Genomic DNA, 20,321 nt, shown 5'->3' with positions numbered 1-20,321 from the left:
CTGAAATTTTACTGTGTTATTTGGAATGGGTAATTGTAATAATGCAGTAAATTATGGAGATTGAAGAAGGAGCCATTCACAAACCTGTGCTGAGGTAGGCTCCAGATGTCAAAGAAAACAAAGGACCTGGGTTGCTTGATACCAAGTTGTAGCAGTTTCTGATGTAGTTCAAGGCAAAAACAGGTAACCATATGAATAAAGAGGCACCACATTTAAAGTATGCCCTTATGCCATCCCCTTTTTTAACCTAAATTTAGGGCCAACTTTATGCTACGTCTAGGAGCAAATGTGTAGTTTCTGGTAAGGAAATAAGTGAGCTAAGTTTAGTAATGATAAACTTATTGCGGATAATCCATCCTATATGAAATATATAAAACAAGACTTTTATATTTAACAAGTTATTAAATAACTAAAAAGGTTTTAACACTAAGATACCTCGTAGGTTCAGGGGAAAGGAGTTATTTCAAATTTAAGAAAGTAGATGTTACAAGCTTCCTTGAGATTTGGCTGTTAACAAATGAAGAGAACGTGGTTTTTGTGATGTGACAACTAATGTAGCAGTTCCTTTGATTTATGAAACTTCATTTAACACAGTGATACATTCTACTCCCAGGTACTGTGCTAGATGGTGGAGTTAACAAAAATTGAGATGGTTTCTGCCATTAATTGAGGAGCTTGATAGTGTACAACTTGGGAACCTTCAATACGCAATTTTTCTTATAAGTACATGGGTTTTTTGTTTTTACTTTCTGGGTGCACCACGTGGCATGCGGGATCTTAGTTCCCCAACCAGGGGTTGAACCCATGTCCCCCACAGTGGAAGCACAGAGTCATACCACTGGACCGCCAGGGAAGTCTTAAGTACATGGAATTTTGAAAATGCTTTTTTTTATTCAACATATATACAATGCAAAATGATATCTTTAGTCTATTAATATCAGCCAGTCATTGATGTCAGACTTCCCAGAGGAGCTCTTAGACCACTAAGGCTTGTTTAAAAGTTAGTCATTTGTGAGTATCAATTAATACAACGTTTATAAAAGGCATATACCAAAATTGTAAATGAACATGCCCTTTGCCTCTGTTCCACTTTAGGAATCACTCCTACAGAAATACCTGGACAGATATGCAAAGACATGTAATGAGGGTCTAGTGTAGGAATGGTTAAATTCTGATGCATTCATATGACTGAATCATGTGAGTGGTGAGTAATTGGTGAGGCCTGGTATAGAAAGCTGTGACATGTGCTATACAAGAAGCACGTTGCAGAATAATGTGAAAAATATTACTGCCTATTTTGTCTGTCCACATGAATTAAAGTTATAATAATTAGCATTTATTGAGCATTTACTATTAAGCACTACTCTTAATTACATTAGATGTATTCAGTAACTCATTTAATTCTCACTGTAGCCAGTTAGCTTTTAACCCCTATTTTAAAAGAAGAGTTTAATTCTTCAAGTTCATGGTTAATAAGTACCCAAGCCACAATTTGAATCCAAATTATTTGGCTCCCAGATTGCTCTACTGTGCCTCTCAAAAATATGAGAGTGTACTTTACCCTTTACTTTGACACACATCTACTATACCTGACTTTGATTCTAGAGTAAACATGTGATTTGTATTTAGAAAAAAAATTTAAAGTCAGCCATCTAAATTAGATGTCAAATCCAAGCATTTAATTTTCCATTGAAAGTTTACCAGTACAGCAAATCCAAAGTTAAGGAAAACAGCTACATAAGATGAGCTTAACCTAGATAAACTATGTTGAGGTAGACATACCATACACAGTTCAAACCCCAGGATGATTCAACAGAGACTATTACTGGGTTTCATTCTTCAGGAATAGAGCTTTTCTGGTACTGTTGCCAGAGGCTTCCTCCTTACTTAACCAGATTTTGCAAACTGTAAAGCATAAAGCAAGTCGGAATTTTCTCTCAAATATTTTTAAAGGAAAATATCCTTTATGCAGTCAAAAAGGGAAAGAACTTGATATTAAATCTACTAGCCACGTCTGAACCATGTTACCCTGTCTGCACACCACCCCTTGGCTGTATCTCTTGACTACACTAGTGCCAGCCCCTCTAGGTCTGCTTGCCTCCCTCTCACCCATACTTCACAGGACAACCATAATGAGATTCTGAAAATTTGATCCTGTCATAGGCTTCCTCCTTTAAAATTCTTCCAAGAGCTTTTCATTGTTGTTGGGATAAAAACAAATATCCTTTAGGAGGCCAATGAGGCTTTGCAGCCTCTGGTTTCTGGACACTATTACAACTCATACATGCCTTTTTAGGGGCCTCACAGGGCCTTCATATAAGCCGTTCCCTCTATCAGATTATTAACTCCTACTAATCTTTCAGACTACACTTCAACAGAAAGACCTTCCGTGACCCCCAAACTGTGTCAGTTACCTGCTATATGTGTTTATTTCTCTATGTCCCTTTTCTTCTAAACCCTTACTACTGTTGTAAATTTAAATGCCTTCATGTGGTTATTTGAATGTCCATCTCTAACTAGATTATAAGCTCCAAAGATCCAGAATAGTGATTTTTGCTTATTTCTAGCAGCTAGCCTAATATTTTATAGCTATTTATTAAGTGAATAATATGATAAGCTATTGAACCACAGCAAAATAAATGAGAAAATAGCATTCGGTGACTATTTGGTGTTTTTATCATTCCTTTCATTACTATCCTGTTATTACTATTCCTTTTAAGTTTACAACTGAAAAGGTAAAGATAAATATATATTATGGAGTTAACCTGTTGAACATTACCTACAAAATATGTATGTACCTGTATTTCATGTAAGAAAAAAAATGATTTCTCAGTATTCATATGACAATTGCTCCATGTAGGAGTAATAGTTAATTAACAGAAGTACAACTCTATTTTCAGGCCACTCATGCATCTTTAGATCAGAGCATTCATGGGACATTGGCTCTTAATTCTTAAATTTGCAATCAGAATGTTTCCAAAAATAAATATTATGAAATTGATAAGAAGCCAAAATTAAGACATAGCTATGAAACCTGGACAGAAGTCTCCTGTTTCTCATCTTCTAGAAACAGCTTCACAAATCACTTGGAAAAATCAGTCTAGACGTAAACATAAACCACATTTCCTGTCCATTCTTGAAGCTGATGTTTCTTGAGAAGTGATCAAACAGCACCTGTTGTTGAAGACAGCAATAAGGCCTGCCTGCCTCTGATACTCAACCTCTGATTCTGAATTAGTTTGTTAGCTTGGACTGGTCAGGAGGCACTTCCTTCAGAATTTTCATGAGTGAATTTAAGCGAGTATGTGTTAACATTATCTTCTCTTTCAGCTGGGAAGAGAAATATAGATAGGGCATCTTAAACTTAACTTTCAATCTGATTCTAGAAGCCACTTCAGATTAAAACTGGTGATTGGGAGCTGATATTACAACACATTTCATAAGTACATTTGTTCTATTATGAAAGAACTTTATACAACAAACCTTGAGCACAGTAAGGTGACAGATACAAAGTTTCCTGTGAAAAAAGACCAGACACTGATGCTGAGCTTTGCTACTTCTGGTCTCCTTCCTTCCTAGCCCTTATCACCAGGTTAGTGTTAACTCCAAAACTTGGGAAGACAAGAATAAAGCGATCAGAAAGCTTGTGGAGACAGAAGCATTAATTAGTCTTTCCCTCTTTTTTCCAGCAGCAAGAATTTTTAAAATTCTTGTTCACAGTAACATATGTCTGTCTTTAATTGCTGCTGCTGCTAAGTTGCTTCAGTCATGTCCGACTCTGTGTGACCCCATAGACGGAAGCCTACTAGGCTCCCCATCCCTGGGATTCTCCTTGCTGCCATTTCCTTCTCCAGTGCGTGAAAGTGAAGGTGCTCAGTCACGTCCAACTCTTCGCGACCCCATGGACTGGGGTGCCATTGCCTTCTCCGTCTTTAATTGCTAATGGCCTTCAAAGGTAGCTCTGGTTGTCAGGTTTAGCACAGATGTTTCTGGTAGATGATTTTCAGTAGTTTTTTTTTTTTCCCAGCTTAGAATAGCCATATCTAAAACCAAACTTAGTGGTGTTACTCAGTTGCAAGAAGTTATCATGGATAATCCTTAGTAAAAAAACACCCAACTTATTTCTGACAGCACAAATCTACTTTTTATGATTCAAGATACAAGAATACTCAAAATACATAGGGAAGTTTTGCTTAAGCAGGTCCCTGTAGAGTCCATTAATCTTACTTGGGTGCCCTTGAACATAATGAATCATTTTTGCTACTTTCAAGATTTTTTTTTTTTCTTTAGTGTTCAACATTTTTGCTGTGTATTGGGTACAGTTCTCTCTGCATTTATCTTACCTGATAAATGAGGTTTATCAAGGTCTTAGACATGTAAATTGTTTTTCATCAAATTCAGGAAGTTTTTAACCATTATTTCCTTGAATATTTTTTCTTTTTCCTCTCCCTTTTGTACTCCCATTACTGAAGCATATTTAGGCATGCTTTATGGTATCCAACAAATCTCTTAAAGCTAGTTCATTTTCCTTCATTCTTATTTCTCTCTTCTTCAGATTGCGAATCTCATCAATCTGTCTCCAAGTTTGCTGATTGTCCAGTCAACTCAAATGGTGGTGTTGAGCCGCTCTACTGAAATTTTCATTTCAGTTTTATTTATTGCACAATTCCAGGATTTCCATTTAGGTTTTTTTTTTTCTCTCTTTAGGAACATCCTCTATTTAATGAGACACTCATCAGACCTTCCTTTACTTCTTTTTTTAAGTCTTTAAAAAATTTATTTATTTATTTTTGGCTGTGCTGGGTCTTCTTGCTGCACGGGCTTACTCTCTAGTTGCAGTACACAGGTTTCTCACTGCGGTGGCTTCTTTTATTGCAGAGCATGGGCTCTAGGGTGCACAGGCTTCAGTAGTTGTGGCACATAGGCTCAGTAGTTGTGGCGCACAGGCTAAGGTGCTCCACACCATGTGAAATCTTCCCCGACCAGGGACTGAACCTGCGCCTCCTGCATTGGCAGGCAGATTCTTCAGCACTGAGCCACCAGGGAAGCCCTATACCTTCCTTTACTTCTTTAAGCATGGTTTCCTTTAGCCTTTTGCACATATTTTTAGGGCTTCCCTGGCTCAATGGCAAAGAATCCATCTGCCAATATGATCCCCTGGAGAAAGAAATGGTGACCCACTCCAGTATTCTTGCCAGGGAAATCTCATGGACAGAGGAACCTGGTGGGCTAGAATCCATGGGGTTGCCAAAGAGTGGGACACAACTTAGCAACTAAAAGCAACAACATATTTTTAATTGCTGCTTTGAAGGCTTCGTTTGCGAAGTCTCAACATCTGGGCCTTTTCAAACAGTTTTTGATGCCTGTATTTTATCCTGAGTATGGGTCATACATTTTTTGGCACATCTCCTACCTAATTTTTTATTGAAAACCAGACATTCTTATTTTTGGCGGTGCTGGGTCTTTGTTGCCACAGGGAGGCTTTCTCCAGTTGCACTGAGCCAATTGTGGTGTGTGGGCTTCTCATTGCTGTGGCTTCTCTTGTTGCAGAGCTCCAGCTCTAGAGCACGCAGACTTCAGTAGTTGTGCACAGGCTCTAGAGTGCTTGGGCTTCAGCAGTTGTGGCACAAGGGCTTAGCTGCCTTGCAGCATGTAGGATCTTCCCAAACCAGGGATCTGACCCACATCTCCTGCATTGGCAGGCAGATTCTTAACCATTACACCAGGGAAGTCCCGAAAAACAAACATTTCAGATAAGATATTGTAGCAACTTGGGATATTAAACACCTGCCTACCTCCATCCAGATGGCACAGTGGGTAAACAATCCGCCTGCAATGCAGATGTGGGTTCGATCCCTCGGTTGGGAAGATCCCCTGGAGAAGGGAATGGCAACCCATTCCAGTATTCTTGCCTGGAGAATCTCATGGACAGTGGAGCCTGGTGGGCTACGGTGGAGCCGGACAGGACTGATCTATTTTGACAGTGCCCTGGGACATAAATTGCTCCATAGCTAATCCAATTAAAATGAAACCCATTTGTATGGGTAGCCTTTGAGGCCAGTCTTCTTTTGTTCTAATCCCAGAGGGCTCTTCTTAGCTGTCTGTTTCCCTGCTGCTGCTGCTGCTAAGTCGCTTCAGTTGTGTCCGACTCTGTGCAACCCCATAGACGGAAGCCCACCAGGCTCCCCCATCCCTGAGATTCTCCAGGCAAGGGCACTGGAGTGGGTTGCCATTTCCTTCTCCAGTGCATGAAAGTGAAAAGTGAAAGTGAAGTCTCTCAGTCAAGTCCAACTCTTCATGACCCCATGGACTGCAGCCCACCAGGCTCCTCCGTCCATGGGATTTTCCAGGCAAGAGTACTGGAGTGGGGTGCCGTTGCCTTCTCTGCTGTTTCCCTGAGTCTCTTATACATTTCTAACTTGTCTAAGGTTTAGCTTTTTGTTCACATAGACTACCAGTCTTCTTAATTGCTCACCAACAAAATCTCCATTGTTTTGGGCAGCATCCTTAGATTTGAATATGCCCATACTCTTCCAAATAAAGTTAAATCTCTGGAAGAGATTCACAGCTCCCCCCTCCACTTTTTTAAAATAATCTGCCTTTTAATATGGGCTCTCAAGCTGGGGTAGAGATAGTGTCTCTCAGAATAACACCTCTGCTTTACCAGCAGGGTCCTGGACAGAGGTAGCTTCTGGCCTTTTCTGCTTGCCTCTGTCAGCATGAAGTGTCTGCTTTACAAGCAAGCTGGGGCCAGGGACTCAGTAGGCTAGCACTTTTAGCCTACTGTGGCTTTGGCAGAACTTGCAGACAACAAATGCCTGTTCTTGCCTAGAACAGAGCTTCTAATGAGAAATGCTGATAGCTAGCCTGCCCCTCCTGGGAAGATACCACAGCCTGAAGCTGAGAGCTAGGGGAAAAGGATCCCCGTGTTCTTGGCTATATCTGCCCAGATGAAGTCTCTCTCCCTCTGAGCTGGAGGTGCAGGGGAGGGAGGGAGGGAGCAGGTTGTGGCTCTAACACCACAGGCTTTTACTGCTCTTACCAAGGTTTTGTAGACTTTCTTGAATATCTCATTTGCTTTATTCCTTGAAGAAAACTTCCACAGACTTAAGGTATCTATTTTCTTTGTCATTTGCTTCAATTATGGCAGTTTTGTTGAGCGGGGAGGGCCCATGGATTTCCTCAGGCCATTTCAGAAGTTATCTCCCATACAAATTATTTCTAATCACAGTATTTACTGATCCTGCTCACCAACTTAGTTGCTCAGAACAAGGTTTGGCAAACTATGGACTGTGGGGTAACCTGCTGACCATCTGTTTTAATAAAGTTTCATTCTAAAAGAACTATATCCATATTTTATATATTGTCTATGGCTGCTTTTGCACTACAATAGCAGAATTGAAAAGTAGAGACTTCATGGTTGAGCTTGAGATATTTGTCATCTGCTCCTTCACAGAAAAAGCTTGCCAATTCCTGGCTTAGAACATAATTTCATAAGCTTAGTTAACTGTGCAAAAAAGAAAAACAAAGTAAAACACTGTTCTCCTATCCTAGAAAGTACTTAAACTCTGAAAAATAAATGCCCTGGTTACTAAATGTATAATTATCAAGGAATGAACTATTAAGAGTGCTAAAAACAAAACCAACGGTAAATTCTAAGATTGTTCTTCTGAGGGTAGTAAAGTAATAGCCAAATTTCTATTTAGAATGAGTCAGCAAGCTACCAAAACAAACCTGCTTTCTTCAACTCAAAACCATCAAACACTAGTAAAACCCATTTAAAAAAGAATCCTTAATAACGGTTTTCAACACTGTTTCCTCTGAGATATCTAAGCATAAGGTGCTTGCAAAGAGGTCAGATTTATGAAGGATGACAGTCCATACCCAGCACAGAAAGGAAGAACAGGAATGTGGAACTCAGCAGCTCTCCACCTCCTCCTGAACCAAACCTGACAACAGGGCTTCACTATTTCGCTTTGTATCACAGATTCAATAAGGAATGCCAAACCAAGTATAAAGAATCATAGAGTATCCACCATTTCAATATCCCTAAGTTCATGGGTACAGATTATCAGGAACTGTCTATATTAAAGAGAACATACAACCATGATGAAAATTTACCTCTGCAACCTTTTCTGGTAGAGGGACGATGTGGATATCCATCTCAGATGCATTTACTATGGCTTTGGTTTTTAAGAGGTAGCTAGATAGAAAACATAAGGAGAAAATATTAGTACCATACCACAGTTAGGATGATCAAGGAAACAAACTTGCAATACCTGTCAAGCAAAGATTGCCTTCTTCCTGATACCCATTTCTAGATTCATAATGTATTTCGCAGGAAAAACATTCTCAATTACTAAGTCATCAGAAAGACACTATGCCTCATCTCACCCCTTTCCAGCCTGGAATCCACTAGTCAAAATTATCCCAGGACAAACTAAAGCGAGAAAACCAGGGTCACATGAATAACTGTAATGAGTGGAGGCTTCACACACCACCAGTAGACTGTATAGCACAGTTAGAAGGAAAGTAATCACACTGTGACAAATAGTGTCAGTTGCCTACCCAACAGCCATTCCTCAAGGCTTTCTTGCTAACAGAACCCAGATTTTGTTAAGGGCTGCAGTGTGCCCAGTCCTAAGAGATGAATCATAACTGTTCCAAGCTAACTGTGAAAATCTTATTCCCTACTGTCACACAGTTGCCTTCCCAGCTTAAGGGACCTATTCCCTGCATTCCCACACTTTCCATATCCTTTTCCTTCCAGTTCTGGATGCTACTATTTATGGATGTGATGCTTAACACCTGCAGCATCCAAGAGAAAAAGGCCACGAGAACCAGCGATGCTAACCCACAGCTCTGTCATGGCTGAGCTACTAAGACAATCCTGGAGTAGCCAACAGTCCCACCCTGTTCTTAAAGCCTCTCTTAGGTTTTTTGTTCAGTTCAGTTCAGTTCAGTCGCTCAGTCGTGTCCGACTCTCTGCGACCCCATGAATCACAGCACGCCAGGCCTCCCTGTCCATCACCAACTCCCGGAGTTCACTCAAACTCATGTCCACAGAGTCGGTGATGCCATCCAGCCATCAAATTCTCGGTCGTCCCCTTCTCCTCCCGCCCCCAACCTTTCCTAGCATCAGTCTTTTCCAGTGAGTCTGTTACTAGCAACCAAATTCATTCCAGTACCCACAGACACAGATGTATCATAGTCCCAGACTCAGGCTACTATACTTTCCTAATTTCTTTTTTTTAAATTTTTATTATTTTTATGTTATATTAGACTACAGCTGATTAACAATGTTGTGATGGTGTACAGCAAAGTGATTTAGTTATACATGTATCTAGTCTTCCTGATTTCTACTTAATCAAAAAGAATGTATTGACCTTTGAGTCCAGTCCCTCATTTTAAAGACTTAAGACATTACTTAAAATCGATAATGTTTTTCAAATTTATATTAAAATTTTTTGTTACTAAAAGCTTACTTCCCTAAGCAAAACCTCAATTACAACTGTGCTAAAGTAATTCCTTATAACTGTTTCTAAAAAAGATTTGAGGTTATTAATAGCATACATTTAGAGATAGTTTTCCTCATATCTTTAAACCTAATTCTAAATAAATAAAAATTATTTAAGAATGAACTAGAAAAGGAAAAAAATCCCAATCCATCTCAAGAACATATTTCCTGTTAAAAATCTGCACTAAAGAACCTCATGATAAAGGGGTTTATCAAAGCACATTAACAAGAGAAGTAAACTTCTGTTTCATGAATGGAAAAACAGGCTCTGGAGTTAAGACATGGACTCAAATTTCAGCTCCTCCTCATCTCCAAGCCTGTTTTCTTAAAAACACATTGAGGAAAGCATAGCACCTGGTCATCAATGGCTTTTTTTTGTTTCTAATGATAATGAAAAGACTTTGATGGATGTTTCAATTTGTTGAAATAACAGAAAAGCTAAACAAAAAGTAGAATTTATAACTAGAAATATAAGAAATATCTAAAGTAATTCAGGAATCCCTTAGAAGAAATGGAGTAGCCATCACGGTCAATAAAAGAGTCCAAAATGCAGTACTTGGATACAATCTTAAAAACAACAGAATGATTTGTGTTCGTTTTCAAGGCAAACCATTCAATATTACAGTAATCCAGACCTATGCCCCAACCAGTAATGCTGAAGAAGCCGAAGTTGAACGGTTCTATGAAGACCTACAAGACCTTTTAGAACTAACACCCAAAAAAGATGTCCTTTTCATTATAGGGGACTGGAATGCAAAAGTAGGAAGTCAAGAAACACCTGGAATAACAGGCAAATTTGGCCTTGGAGCACGGAATGAAGCAGGGCAAAGGCTAATAGAGTTTTGCCAAGAGAATGCACTAGTCATAGCAAACACCCTCTTCCAACAACACAAGAGAAGACTCTACACATGGACATCACCAGATGGTCAACACCGAAATCAGATTGATTATATGCTTTGCAGCCAAAGATGGAGAAGCTCTATACAGTTAGCAAAAACAAGACCAGGAGCTGACTGTGGCTCAGATCATGAACTCCTTATTGCGAAATTCAGACTTAAATTGAAGAAAGTAGGGAAAACCACTAGACCATTCAGATATGACCTCAATCAAATCCCTTATGATTATACAGTGGAAGTGAGAAATAGATTTAAGGGTCTAGATCTGATAGATAGAGTGCCTGAAGAACTATGGACAGAGGTTCATGACATTGTACAGGAGACAGGGACCAAGACCATCCCCATGGAAAAGAAATGCAAAAAAGCAAAATGGCTGTCTGAAGAGGCCTTACAAATAGCTGTGAAAAGAAGAGAAGCGAAAAGCAAAGGAGAAAAGGAAAGATATAAGCATCTGAATGCAGAGTTCCAAAGAATAGCAAGGAGAGATAAGAAAGCCTTCCTCAGCGATCAATGCAAAGAAATAGAGGAAAACAACAGAATAGGAAAAACAAGAGATCTCTTCAAGAAAATTAAAGATTCCAAGGGAACATTTCATGCAAAGATGGGCTCGATAAAGGACAGAAATGGTATGGACATAACAGAAGAAGAAGATATTAAGAAGAGGTGGCAAGAATACACAGAAGAACTGTACAAAAAAGATCTTCAGGACCAAGATAGTCACGATAACATGATCACTGACCTAGAGCCAGACATCTTGGAATGTGAAGTCAAGTGGGCCTTAGAAAGCATCACTATGAACAAAGCTAGTGGAAGTGATGGAATTCCAGTTGAGCTACTTCAAATCTTGAAAGATGATGCTGTGAAAGTGCTGCACTCAATATGCCAGCAAATTTGGAAAACTCAGCAGTGGCCACAGGACTGGAAAAGGTCAGTCTTCATTCCAATTCCAAAGAAAGGCAATGCCAAAGAATGCTCAAACTACCGCACAATTGCACTCATCTCACACGCTAGTAAAGTCATGCTCAAAATTCTCCAAGCCAGGCTTCTGCAATATGTGAACCGTGAACTCCCAAAAGTTCAAGCAGGTTTTAGAAAAGGCAGAGGCACCAGAGATCAAATTGCCAACATCCGCTGGATCATGGGGAAAGCAAGAGAGTTCCAGAAAAACATCTATTTCTGCTTCATTGACTATGCCAAAGCCTTTGACTGTGTGGATCACAATAAACTGTGGAACATTCTGAAAGAGATGGGAATACCAGACCACCTGACCTGCCTCTTGAGAAACCTGTATGCAGGTCAGGAAGCAACAGTGAGAACTGTACATAGAACAACAGACTGGTTCCAAATAGGAAAAGGAGTACGTCAAGGCTGTGTATTGTCACCTTGCTTATTTAACTTATATGCAGAGTATATCATGAGGAATGCTGGGCTGGAAGAAGCACAAGCTGGAATCAAGATTGCTGGGAGAAATATTGATAACCTCAGATATGCAGATGACACCACCCTTATGGCAGAAAGTGAAGAGGAACTCAAAGCCTCTTGATGAAAGTGAAAGAGGAGATGAAAAAGTTGGCTTGAAGCTCAACATTCAGAAAACTAAGATCATGGCATCTGGTCCCATCACTTCATGGGAAATAGATGGGAAAACAGTGGAAATAATGTCAGACTTTATTTTGGGGGGCTCCAAAATCACTGCGGATGCTGATTGCAGCCACGAAATTAAAAGACACTCCTTGGAAGGAAAGTTATGACCAACCTAGATAGTATATTAAAAAGCAGAGACATCACTTTGCCAACAAGGTCCGTCTAGTCAAGGCTATGGTTTTTCTCATGGTCATGTATGGATGTGAGAGTTGGACTGTGAAGAAAGCTGATCACCGAAGAACTGATGCTTTTGAACTGTGGTGTTGGAGAAGACTCTTGAAAGTCCCTTGGACTGCAAGGAGATCCAACCAGTCCATTCTAAAGGAGATCAATCCTGGGTGTTCATCGGAAGGACTGATGCTAAAGCTGAAACTCCAATACTTTGGCCACCTCATGCGATGAGGAAAATGGCCACCTCATTGACTCACTGGAAAAAACTGTGATGCTCGGAAGGATTGGGGGCGGGAGGAGTAGGGGACGACAGAGAATGAGATGGCTGGATGGCATCACCGACTCTATGGACGTGAGTTTGAGTGAACTCCAGGAGTTGGTGATGGACAGGGAGGCCTGGCGTGCTGTGATTCATGGGGTCGCAAAGAGTCGGACACGACTGAGCGACTGAACTGAACTGAACTGAATTCCTAAGAAGGAACAACCAATAGGGAATTTTTCTGACTTTATAAGGCCATGTGATAATTATTTTTTACTTTTCTTTGTTTATCTGCTTCATTCTTTATTTGCAGACAAAATTTCTCTGCATTTACACACACAAATGTAAAATATCTACCCCAAACCTAGAGCTTTCACTTCCCCACTGCAGCACTTGTACCATCTACAGATGACCAATGTCTTTATGCCTTTATTTCAAATTCTTAGGGTAAAAAAGTGATTGGCTTAGCTTAGGTCAGGTCTGTTCCTGATCCCATCACCTGGGAGTAGGGTCACATAGCATACAGATATGGACACAAGGTCCTGCACTGTGGGAGGCAAACAGAGGCTGGGCACAAATTTGAAAAGTGTCTATCACAGCATTATTTTGCAAAATTTTACCTTCCAAAAGTTCCTGGAATGAAAGAATATCCTCACAGTAGGATTATTAACCTGTAGTATTATTATGAGACATTTACAATAGTCATGTATTATAAGACTATATTTTGGTCCCATTGCCATATTTTTTTGTAAGAGCAGTACAGCACCTGGCTTTAGCATCTTCTCTAATATAAACATTCTGCCTTTTCTGGAAAATGTTTTAAAATTTATTTGCTGAAGAAAATCTAAGTCTACTTACCACACCATTTTGTCACTGGAAAGGCAGAAGTGGCCTCTCAAGGCAGCCAGAGCAGCATGGGTAGAATATAGGTGGAAACCAATGGAAATCTCACAGGAACTACAGAATAAAAGGTTGTAAGTGCTGGAGGAAATAAAACAGGACATGAGTAAGAAAATCAGGGAACAACTACAAAATAACATCTCTGGAGTCATTCCTAAAAGCTAGACTATAATAAGAATGAGACTGAAGAAATGTCACATGCAAGAAAGGTTAATTACGCCCTAGATTACAGATAACTTTGTGAATTCTGGCTACAAAAACAGTCATGGATACACAGCTGTCACTTTGCTAAAGTAATTTATATCTGAAAAGCAGAAAAAGAGCTAACTAATCAGATTAACATTTAAACATATAAAACTACACATAACCATATAAATTAGCCACCATTAAGCCAATTTTCAGTTGAAGTAAAACAGTCAAGTTGACTAGGGCTTATTAAGCAATGTATTAACAGAATGCAAATCAGGATTTTTTTGCAGATGTAACAACAACAAAAAAAATTACCCAGACAAAATGAAAAAGAAACTGTATGATCCTAGCAAGTCATCTACTTTATTTTCCTTTATCCTCTAAAAGAAATGTGGTTTTAGTTCTGTTTAAACCATTTGAGTAACTAATTTACCTTATTTGTTAGTATATAAGACAAATCTAAATATTACAAAGAAATGTTTTAAGAAAAAATTAACTGTCATGCATGTACTAAAAACGATTTAGAGTGGTTCGATGAGGGAAAAATTATTTGTATAAACATAATACACTATGCAGTGAAACAGTACTAATAAAGTATAATAACTGCATGGCTAAAAATAAACAAATTCATGTCAGTGGACACTAAACAAGATCAAGGAACAAATGCACTAAACTTACTGGTAAATGAAGTCCCACACTATACACACAATACTGTATTTTTGGAACTCACATCTTTGGCTCATGGGTCTCAGGCCTGTGGACTTGGACTAGAACTAAACCTTTGGCCTTCCTTGTCTCCAGCTTGTCAACCATGGCTCTTGGGACTTCTCACCCTCCATAATCGAGTGAACCAATTCCTGACAATAAATCTCTTCTTGCTGAGTCCCATGGCTCTTATTTCAAAAACATATAAATACATCGAACTTTCTCGCCAGTGTTTTAAAAACCATTTAGATCTGTACTGTCTATAAGAATGCAAGTCACGTAAGTAGTTTTATATCTTCTATTAGTTAGTCTTGCTTAAAAAAAAAAGGGTAAAAGTAACAAGTGAAATTAGTTTTAATATATTTTATGTGACCCAGTATTCAAAGACATCATTTCAACATGTAATCCAGAGAATTCCCTGGGGGTCCACTGGTTAAGATTGGGCACTTTCACTGCCCTGGCCAGATTTGCTCCCTTGTCTGGCAATTCAGACCCCACAAGCTGCACAGTGTGGCCAAAAACAAACAAAAAACGACATCAACAACAGCAAAACCCATGTAATCAGTATTTCTAAATTATTCAATGTTTTGGACTAAGTTTTCAAAATCTTGTGTGTATTTTGCACTCAGCATATTTCAGTTCAGAATGGCCACTGTTTTAAGTGCTCAGCAGCTACCATGTGCGGAGAAGGCAATGGCAAGCCACTCCAGTGCTATTGCCTAGAAAATCCCATGGATGGAGGAGCCTGGTTGGCTGCAGTCCGTGGGGTCATTAAGGGTCAGACACGACTGAGCGACTTCACTTTCACACATTGGAGAAGGAAATGGCAACCCACTCCAGTGTTCTTGCCTGGAGAATCCCAGGGAAGGGGGAGCCTGGTGGGCTTCCGTCTATGGGGTCACACAGAGTTGGACACGACTGAAGTGACTTAGCAGCAGCGGCAGTAGCAGCAGCCACCATGTGACAAGTGGCTACAGTACTGGACAGCACAGATCTAGCTAGATGTAGTTCTCTCTAAGAATATATTCAAAGAGCTTCTGCCTCGGGCCCCAAATGAACCAATTCCAAGCAGGTCACCACTCCTTCCCAGTTTCCTTTGGGTGGGAAGACACTCCTGGAAGGATAAGGAGTATCTTTCAGTTGGGAAAGAAGAGCTACAGAAGTCTTCCTGGTTACTGAGTACAGCAACTAAGAATTCCTAAATGTACTCTATTTAACACTAAAATTGGACCAAACAATGGTCAAAATGAATTGTCTTGATGTTAAAATCAACACTGAAAATTGAGGAGCTCTGTACTGAATTCACTGAGTACTTTGTTGTCACTTCTAAATCACAGTACAGACAGGATGCAAAGTTCACCAGGCAGTATTCAAGGACCTCACTTTCAACCTGTGTTTTTCTCCAGGTTCCCAGGTTACAGCAGAATTAATCCTGATGTAGTTTATTACAAATTCCAGGTTTAATGCAAGTGTGTAAGTCCTGCTGCTGCTGCTGCTGCTGCTGAGTCACTTTCGTGTCCGACTGTGTGTGACCCCATAGACGGAAGCCCACCAGGCTCCCCTGTCCCTGGGATTCTCCAGGCAAGAACACCGGAGCGGGCTGCCATTTCCTTCTCCAATGTGTGAAAGTGAAAAGTGAAAGTGAAGTCGCTCCGTCGTGTCTGACCCTTAGCGACCCCATGGACTGCAGCCTACCAGGCTCCTCCATCCATGGGATTTTCTAGGCAAGAGTACTGGAGTGGCTTGCCATTGCCTTCTCCGTGTAAGTCCTAGTTATGTCTAAAGATTGCAGTTTATAAAAAGTGATTCACTTAAAGATAATCTCCTTTTTTCCCTTCCGAGACATAATTTTCTTAAATTCACTTCACTTACACAACCCACGAGGGAAATGTGGCCCTCAGAAAATCTTAAAACCTTTACACAAATATCTTTTCCATTTCATTAAAACATCAAGTTCGTACAAGACAATCAGGTCAACAGAGCATTCTTCAAGTACACTGTATGAACGAAAGACTTTTCTCCTAGTGGAAGATAGGAAAAAACTTCTGGTCCAAGTCGGTTCCACGCTCTTCAACCTCAATAAGTCAGGGAATAACTAGAGACAGTTCTGGAATTTTCAGTACATACCTGCCTTTGAGCGAACCTTCAATGCCAACTAGGAACGGAGCCTCCAAAACTACATTATTTGTGACTCCTAGAAGGCAAACACAGCTTAGAATGACTACCTGTGAGGCACTGAAAAGGAAAACCTCTCCCAGCCAGAAAGGCTCATCATGGTCACGAATATCATAAAAAGTTATTCGCCCCCGACTCCTGGCAAAGGAGTTAATTTCCTTCCAAATTTTCAACCCGCTTTCCTCCCAGCCGGCTCTCAGTCACCCAGTGAGAAGGCGCCGCGCTCACTCACGGGAGAAGACCACGGCCCCGAGGGACCGCGACAGGTCCCAGGCGAGGTGCACAGAGTCAGCGAGCACGGCGTGGCACTGCGCGCACTGGAACACGGCGCACCTCTCGGGCTGCAGCCATCGCGGCAGCCGCGGGCGGGACGGCAGCTCCTCCAGCCCCAGCCCTGCGGGGCCGACCAGCGAAGACCCTTTCACCACCTGCGTGTCCCACTCCATGGAAGTCGTAAAAGAAGGTTCATCAATCGCCTTCTTAGCCCCATCACAGAAGTCACCCCGGGGCTGCTTTGCAACAGAGATACGCCTCCGCGGCCGAGCAGCCATCTTCCCGCCGTCGGCGCCGCCGTTTCAAAGACCATTCAGGTCCCGCCCCGAGTTCGGTTCCTGCGTCCTCATTGGACAACGTGAACCGGGGGCGCGGCCGCGCACTTTGTTGCCTGGACACGCCGTTTGGCGCCTAGGTTTGGGGAGGTGTGGAGGAGATCGTGGGTCAGGTGGGAGGGAAGTCAGCCATCCTATTGGTCGGTGCCAGAAGGCCCTGCCTTTAACGCTCTTTTAACCAATGGAGGTGCAGCTTACGTATTTAAACTCTCTATAAATGTCGGTTTGGTCAACGCTTAGAGTGGCGCCAGAGCGTTGAGCGGCGCTTTAGCGAGTTAAGCACGGGACTTCTGCGTGGTTGCCTGGATTGCAGTTCGCCATGATCGTTCCCTCCCTGGAGGAGCTGAACTCCTTCAAGTACAGTGACCTGCAGAACTTGGCCAAGAGTCTGGGCCTCCGGGCTAACCTGAGGGTACGGGGCCGGTGACGGGGGGATAGGATATGCGGCTTCTTTGAGACCCCGTGGGAGGGGACCGAGCGGGAATTTCGAGGGCTGAGGCGACTGTCCTGGCCCTGGGGCGGTAGATTTTGGTTCACCAAAGGGTCCAAGTAACTGCAAAACCGAGAGGCTGTCAAAGTTTTCACCTTTGTTGAGGCTGACTCTTACAGGGACTCAGAAAGATCCCCGCCTCCAAAATTTTTTGCTTTGGTTTTATTGGGAGTACTCTGCTATTTATCAGGCCATCGGTTAGGAAACGCAGGCCCTTTAGAAAACTAAAGGAATGCTGCCTCTTAAACGCCAATTAATAGGCAGTCGCGAAAAACTCCAGAGCTAACACTTTTATAAATTGCCTTTGCTTCTGGAAAACTCCAAACAGCTAACAGTTCTGTACATTGTAAGAGGTCCCAAAATTTCCTGCTACTTGAATGGAGGACCTGGAAGAAAGGATGATTTTTTAAGGAACTTCCTCCGTGGATGAGTTTTTATAGCTCAGCTCTGATTCAGTAGGATCGTTCGTCTATTGGTCATTGTTATGGTAGTGTTCTATTCAAAACCGATGAGGTCTCTGACTCTGATACTGCCAAACGTTTGGGGGAAAATGTTCAGTTCGGGATTGGATGTATATATTGTTCTGTGTATTTAGTGGAGTTTTACCACATAATAATATTAAAGTATACTCTGGAGATTTATTCTGCAAGCTGTAGTATTTAAACTGAGTGAATGTTTAGATCAGTCCTCACAGATATTTTAAGTGGTTAAATTAATTAAAATAATCAGTACCCAACTACCAGTTGGGGCTGAAGGATGAACTATCTCTGGAGATGGTTTTGAGCTATAGTATTAATATTTAATGGCTTCCCAATACTTCATGAACAAAGTCTTTTAAGTCCCTTTCATTTTTTTTTTTTGCAATCTGGCTGGAGTTTTTTTATCCAAGGCAGCAGCCTCCAGGCTGCTGCGCTAACACTTGGCACCTTTGTCTATCTTTCTGCCTTTGCTAATTCTGATCCTTTGGCCTCAGATCCCTTTCTCTCTCCTTTATCTGCATGAATAATTCCCAGTTACTCTTCACAGTCCAACTGAAATGTCCTCACTGACCTGGCACCTTTTCTTCTCCCTCCTCTTCATTCCCTTGGCCACAGGTCCACCGCCCCAGTGATCCCAGGCACCCTCCACACCTTTCAGTTCAGTCACTCATCGTGTCCGACGCTTTGCGACGCCTTTAAGGCAATGTAATTTCAAGTACTTTTTCTGAACTCTTGCAGGCTTCCACCATGCACTCTAGTTATTTGTATAGCTATGTTCTCTTCTCTACTGAATGTTAAGTGCCTTGAACAGAGATCTCATCTGTCCACCTTGGAAGTCTTTGTAGCACTAAGTGCACTACGTTTTATTTGGGATATGTTGGATTGCTATTCAGAACTACGATTTACAATCACTTCTTGGCAGTGCTAGAGTAATGCACCAGAGGGTAGTTCTTTTGATAAGAGTTATTATGGAGGTTTCCTACTTGAGTTTGGAGCTCTGGCTGACATTAAGGCCCCGTAACTGTTTGGATCTCTGAAGAGCTATTGCAAGTTCGAAAGTGGGGACTCAGGTTCAATTTTTCACTTTTTCTGAAAGTCTCACCTATGTTTTTCTCATAACCAACTGCAGCCAGTTTCTCCTTTTAAAATCTGACTTCCACACCGTCAACAGTGTTCTTTTCTTTTTATAAATTTATTTTATTCAAGTATAGTTGATTTACAATGTTGTGTTAATTTCTGCTGTACATCAAAGTGGCTCGGTTATACATGTATATATATATATTCTTTTCCATTATGGTTTACCACAGGATATTGAATATACTTCCCTGTGCTATACAGTACCACCTTGTTGTATATACATTCTGTATATAATAGTGAGATACTACTCTTAATAGTAAGGGAAAAAGAAGGGACAGTTGCTAAGATTTATTGTACAGCCACTGGTCCTTTTCTCACTATTACAAGCTTAGATTATAAAGACTTCTGCTCTTTCCACTTTATTGCAGCTCCCTTCTCTCACCTGGCAAAACTCCATAACTGGTTAAACCCAGCTATACACTTAATCCTTGCTTGTACTAACCAGCTGACCCTGGCTGGAGAAGATCATCTAACTTTGTTCGGTGCTTAATTTAAATGTGAACATGAATTTAATTTATGATTTATTTGATTCTCCTACATGTCTTTGGTAGTCATTAATTTTCCCATTATTAAGGATAATTATTTCTGATCGTCTTACCTCAAATTGGCTCCCTTCCAGCACTTGATGACTTCTCCTCTTAGGTCATGGAAAACAGATGCAGTCAAGCTGAGAGTTACCTCATCTTTCCATCCCCAGACCCACCTGTTATATGTTATAGTAAAAGGCTGTGCCTAAAGGCAGCCTGGACGTTTGTGCTAGAGATCCCATTGCCCCCTCTGGGGCTACAACTCCTGCAATTATTCATCTCTGCTACGTCAGTTTTTCTTATTCTGCTGGCTCATTTCCATAAATCACATTTTATGTTCAGTTCATTTCAGTCGCTCAGTCGTGTCCGACTCTCCGCGACCCCATGAATCACAGCACGCCAGGCCTCCCTGTCCATCACCAACTCCCGGAGTTCACTCAAACTCATGTCCACAGAGTCTGTGATGCCATCCAGCCATCTCATTCTCGGTCGTCCCCTTCTCCTCCCGCCCCCAGCCCTTCCCAGCATCAGAGTCTTTTCCAGTGAGTCACCTCGTCGCATGAGGTGGCCAAAGTATTGCAGTTTCAGCTTTAGCAAATTTGTATTTATTTTTACTTTTGTCTG

The 20,321-nt window shown here is 41.2% G+C and overlaps 2 protein-coding genes across 3 annotated transcripts in view; one reads left to right on the top strand and one right to left on the bottom strand.

The window, feature by feature from the left end:
* Positions 1-3,196: 3,196 nt before the first annotated feature.
* On the bottom strand, positions 3,197-17,027 carry OIP5 (Opa interacting protein 5). Its single transcript, XM_055435912.2, has 5 exons — positions 16,689-17,027; positions 16,409-16,475; positions 13,346-13,468; positions 8,122-8,203; positions 3,197-3,330 (listed from the first exon to the last, which is right to left on the bottom strand). Exons 1-5 carry the CDS (start codon positions 17,005-17,007, stop codon positions 3,235-3,237), a joined length of 687 nt encoding a protein of 228 aa, XP_055291887.2. The 5' UTR covers positions 17,008-17,027; the 3' UTR covers positions 3,197-3,234.
* A 270-nt stretch (positions 17,028-17,297) lies between these two features.
* The window catches only part of NUSAP1 (nucleolar and spindle associated protein 1), a 31,572-nt gene continuing 28,548 nt past the window's right edge, over positions 17,298-20,321 (top strand). For both annotated transcript variants that reach the window (XM_055436472.2, XM_055436470.2), the window contains exon 1: positions 17,298-17,476. In XM_055436472.2, the coding sequence (XP_055292447.1) occupies positions 17,384-17,476 (93 nt within the window). In that variant the 5' untranslated portion in view covers positions 17,298-17,383. The remainder of the gene's footprint in view (positions 17,477-20,321) is intronic.

The sequence above is a fragment of the Moschus berezovskii genome, chromosome 9 (genome assembly GCF_049115385.1).
Source record: "Moschus berezovskii isolate FMDL1 chromosome 9, NW_MosBer_1.0, whole genome shotgun sequence".
NCBI lineage: Eukaryota > Metazoa > Chordata > Mammalia > Artiodactyla > Moschidae > Moschus > Moschus berezovskii.
The sequence above is the reverse complement of the archived record's forward strand: the minus strand, read 5'-3'. Positions and strand labels throughout refer to the sequence as shown.

Excerpts from the sequence above, each read along its gene's own strand:
- OIP5 (XM_055435912.2), bottom strand. The coding sequence starts at position 17,007 with ATGGCTGCTCGGCCGCGGAGGCGTATCTCTGTTGCAAAGCAGCCCCGG. Across the intron at positions 13,469-16,408 it reads GAAGGTTCGCTCAAAGGCAG|CACTTACAACCTTTTATTCT; the intron begins GTATGTACTGAA and ends TATTTCCTCCAG. Across the intron at positions 8,204-13,345 it reads TCCAGTGACAAAATGGTGTG|CTACCTCTTAAAAACCAAAG; the intron begins GTAAGTAGACTT and ends TTTTCTATCTAG.